Below are 3739 nucleotides of genomic sequence, written 5' to 3' on the forward strand. Positions count from 1 at the left end.
GAACTTATGTTTTTTTAACTAAAATAAACTTGTTTGGTATGTGAGCTTATTTTAAAAATTTATAATTTATTTTCATAAACTAATTAAAGTAGCTTATAGTTTATTTTCATAAATTAATTAAAGTAGATTATAATTTAGTTCTTAGTTTGTTTTGTTAAATTGTAATTTTGGTTTTTCATTAATTTTTATTTTTCTATTTTAAAATAAAAATATTTAATCTCTTTAATTTTGAAAATATAAAATTTTGGTTTTTTCATCAAAATGATATTTATTGATTATTAAATTTTAATATTTACTAGTGATATTTAGTATTTAAAAATAAAAAAATAATAATAATAAAAAAATCATACTATTTAAATTCATTAACAAAATAAATGACAATCACGTTGAACTAAATATGAAGCTTGAGATATAAACTTTTCCTTTATTAGTTTAAATGAAATTATTTGTTTTCTTCAAATTGTAATAGTTTTTTTTTCCTCACCAACCAAAAACCAGGAAGAGATGAAGAAAGCAGAGAAATAGAAGACCAACAACATCGGAGAAAACACAAATACTTATTAGTTGTTACCTTGGCAGTGGCACCAGCGATAGAAGAGAAGCAAAGAATGGCCACTTTTCTCTCTAATCAATCTCTGTTGGGTTCTTGTCCTTGTTCTACACCCTTCTCTTCAAAACCCTTTCAAACCCTAAAATCCCCAATCCTATCTTTTCCATCTCGCCCTTTTCCTCCCGCCCTAATTTCCTCTCTCAATCGAACACCCCACTTCAAGTCTTCCCCAAATCCCCCTCCAACTGTACTCTCTCACTCCATTTCTCTTCAAAATCTTCCATTTTTCGTATCTAATTTCCTTACTGCATCTTCTATTTGTCACAAGTTTCTAAACATGTCATAATTGAGATTGAATCCTTAACATTTCATTTTTGCCATTTTGCCCTTTTTGTACCTTAATGATACTGATTATTGATATCATAATACTGCAAATTCGTTTTTTTTTTTTTACCAATTTTATTTTATTGGCCAAATAATAACTAATTCTCAATTCTCATGATGTTTGTGTATCTTAAGTTAAGTAGGTTATTTTGTTTCACTAGATGTTCCTGCATTATGTTCCTAGCTAAATACTCTCTCTTGTTTTCCACAGACAAATGATGAAACAGAGGAGACTCAGAATGATGTAAGAGAGGCAGGTGGTGATGAAGATGAAAAACCATTACCCAGTTTAATGGTCCTCGTAGAAGAATACAAGGAAGCTCTTTTTAATGGCGACGAAAATTCTGTAGCTCATATTGAAGAGGGAATATACTCAATTGCAAATAGAAAAAATGAATTGGTTCAGAGAGCTTCAACTTTATTAGCAGAGAAAGCTGCTTCCAAGGAGAGATATCTTCGTTTACAAGCTGATTTTGATAATTTTAGGAAAAGGACAGATAAAGAGAGACTTAACATCCAATCTGAGGCCCAACAAAAAGTCGTTGAAAAGCTCTTGTTGATGGTGGACAGTTTTGAGAGAACCAAACAGCAAACTAAAGCGGCAACAGAGAAAGAGAAGAAGATTGATGTTAGCTATCAAGGTATTTACAAGCAATTTGTAGAGGTTCTGAGGAGTCATCACGTTTCAGTGGTAGCAACAGTGGGCAAGCCGTTTAATCCTTTGGTAAGTTAAATTTGCAAACACATATGTTGATCGTAAATGAGGAATATCTTCCTTTTGTTTTGAACTGGGATTGGTATTCAAACAGAGGGAGGATTGTGTTCAATATCAGCCAATCATTACCTACCACTAAAAGTCTGGACAATCATTTTACATCTAGGATGATGATACAAGAATATAATCTCTTATTGGCTTTTTTCATGAAAATTGTGTTCCTTGATCTGTGTTTTTTTAGGTAGTTAGAGATCAAATTATTATGTAGAGTACCTTGTATAATGAGTGACAACGATAGAGAGTAGTGCTTTGCTTGTTAGGTTCGTTTTTCAGTTTTAGCTTTGGTATCAAATTATTAGTTTTTTAGGTTAGCTCAAGTATTGCAATCTTGAAATTTATTATCAGTTACTTCCTGTTTTTTTTCGATTTATGGTTATAAGGTGCACATAATGCATTTGATCTCACTACCAACATTTTCAGTAAATGAAAAACAAAAATCCTTTAAATGAGATGTGTGTTTGGAATTGTTCCTTATCTAAATCTAGAAGAGGAATATTTTTTTTTGCTTGAATTGATCTTGGACAAAGCAAATCAATCTTTTGTTTGAGAATCTTTTTACTGATAATATGACTGGGGTTATTTGTGTTAGGGTATTAACATATAGTTAGCAAAAATCATCCTTGAATAACAGGACTATATTCATTTTTGTCTAATCTAATGACTCGAGTTTAGGCTGAAACAAAATTTTCAAATTAGAATTTTTATTTATTTATTTAAATAACCCATTCTTTTATGGCTAATGTGATTCTTGTCTTAGCTGTCCTTTCACACTCTCAAAGACTACATTGCCCTTTTGATGGTACTCTTGTGGTAAAGTAACACAGGTTGAACTTTGTTAGGAGAACCAAGAGGTTCCAATATTAGAAGTATATACTAGAAGAAAGAGAGATTAGTTAGTTCCAGGAAGAATAGCTATGTCGTACAGTTTTAAAAGTGGGGCCTATTATAAGTGTTTTGGGGTAGAGGGACGGCCATGAGAAATGATTGTATGAAAACTGTATTACAGTTGATTGAAGGGAGCTTTTCCATTCGCAGAGCAATGAACTCTGATTCTATCTTTTCTTTGTTACTTCTTGCTTTTACTGTTACGGAGGACCTCTTTGGACATTGTTCATGCTTGTTTGAGGCATATTTGATGAAATATAAGAGAAAGTGATCCACATGGCTATTGTTTAAATCATTTTTGGTTTACTTTTGCTGTAGCAACATGAAGCCATTGCCCGTGAGGAGTCCACAGAGTTCAAGAAAGGGATTATAATTAAAGAATCCCGACGTGGCTTTATGCTCAGAGATAAAGTTCTAAGGCCAGCCCTTGTGAAGGTTTCCTTAGGTCCTGGAAATAAGGAATCTCCCGTGTCTCCTGACAAGTCCACGGGGCAACCTTCAACAGCTGCTGGAATAGATGAAAGATAGTCTCTTGAACTTTCCAACTTATTCATTAAAAGTCTAGTTCCATCTGCATACCTGATATATTGTCATTGGTCAACTTGAAATGCTTCTATTTTCAATCTATTGGTATTTTGGCCTCAGGTGAGGGTAGTCCTTTGTAGTACGGACGTCCCAAATTTTAACATGTTGGCACACTGCGCAGCAATTTTTGGTTCATGATGGCAAAGGGAATTAATTGTGATCTCTAGGGAATGATGAATTTCTTGTGTAATCCATTTTTTACCAAAGCCAAAAATGGTTCATTCTTGAACTTCTCTCGTGTTATTGACCCTCATTTCAATGCATAAAAAAGAGAAATTCCAGAGAAATCCATTGCTGTTTAAAATTTTGAATTCTATAAATAAGTGGAGCTTACATGGAGCCTGCTAACTGTTATGCTCTGTTTTTCTCTAGCAAAATCTTTTCATAAAACCATGTTGCAATGCTAAATAAATTTTCAGAGTTGGCGACAACTATTGTTTTAATTCGACTAAATTGCACTTTTGTTCCTTTATAATATCAAATTTGTAAATTTTTTTATGCTTTTATTTTTAAATCTAAAATTTTAGTCTCTTAATTTTATAAAATTTATAATTTTGGTT

General features: G+C 32.2%; 1 protein-coding gene across 1 annotated transcript; it reads left to right on the top strand.

Annotated features, from left to right (window-relative positions):
• The first annotated feature begins 482 nt into the window (after positions 1-482).
• On the top strand, positions 483-3466 carry LOC109797050 (Co-chaperone GrpE family protein). The gene is made up of 3 exons (XM_020356948.3): positions 483-797; positions 1146-1658; positions 2913-3466. Exons 1-3 carry the CDS (start codon positions 609-611, stop codon positions 3120-3122), a joined length of 912 nt encoding a protein of 303 aa, XP_020212537.1. The 5' UTR covers positions 483-608; the 3' UTR covers positions 3123-3466.
• Positions 3467-3739: the final 273 nt, after the last annotated feature.

The sequence above is a fragment of the Cajanus cajan genome, chromosome 6 (genome assembly GCF_000230855.2).
Source record: "Cajanus cajan strain Asha chromosome 6, NIPB_CcT2T_4, whole genome shotgun sequence".
In the NCBI taxonomy this organism is placed as follows: domain Eukaryota; kingdom Viridiplantae; phylum Streptophyta; class Magnoliopsida; order Fabales; family Fabaceae; genus Cajanus; species Cajanus cajan.

Bases quoted from the DNA above. Each gene is read 5' to 3' on its own strand.
- LOC109797050 (XM_020356948.3), top strand. From the start codon at position 609: ATGGCCACTTTTCTCTCTAATCAATCTCTGTTGGGTTCTTGTCCTTGT. The intron at 798-1,145 runs GTACTCTCTCAC...TGTTTTCCACAG, and splicing joins CCCCAAATCCCCCTCCAACT to ACAAATGATGAAACAGAGGA. The intron at 1,659-2,912 runs GTAAGTTAAATT...CTTTTGCTGTAG, and splicing joins GCAAGCCGTTTAATCCTTTG to CAACATGAAGCCATTGCCCG.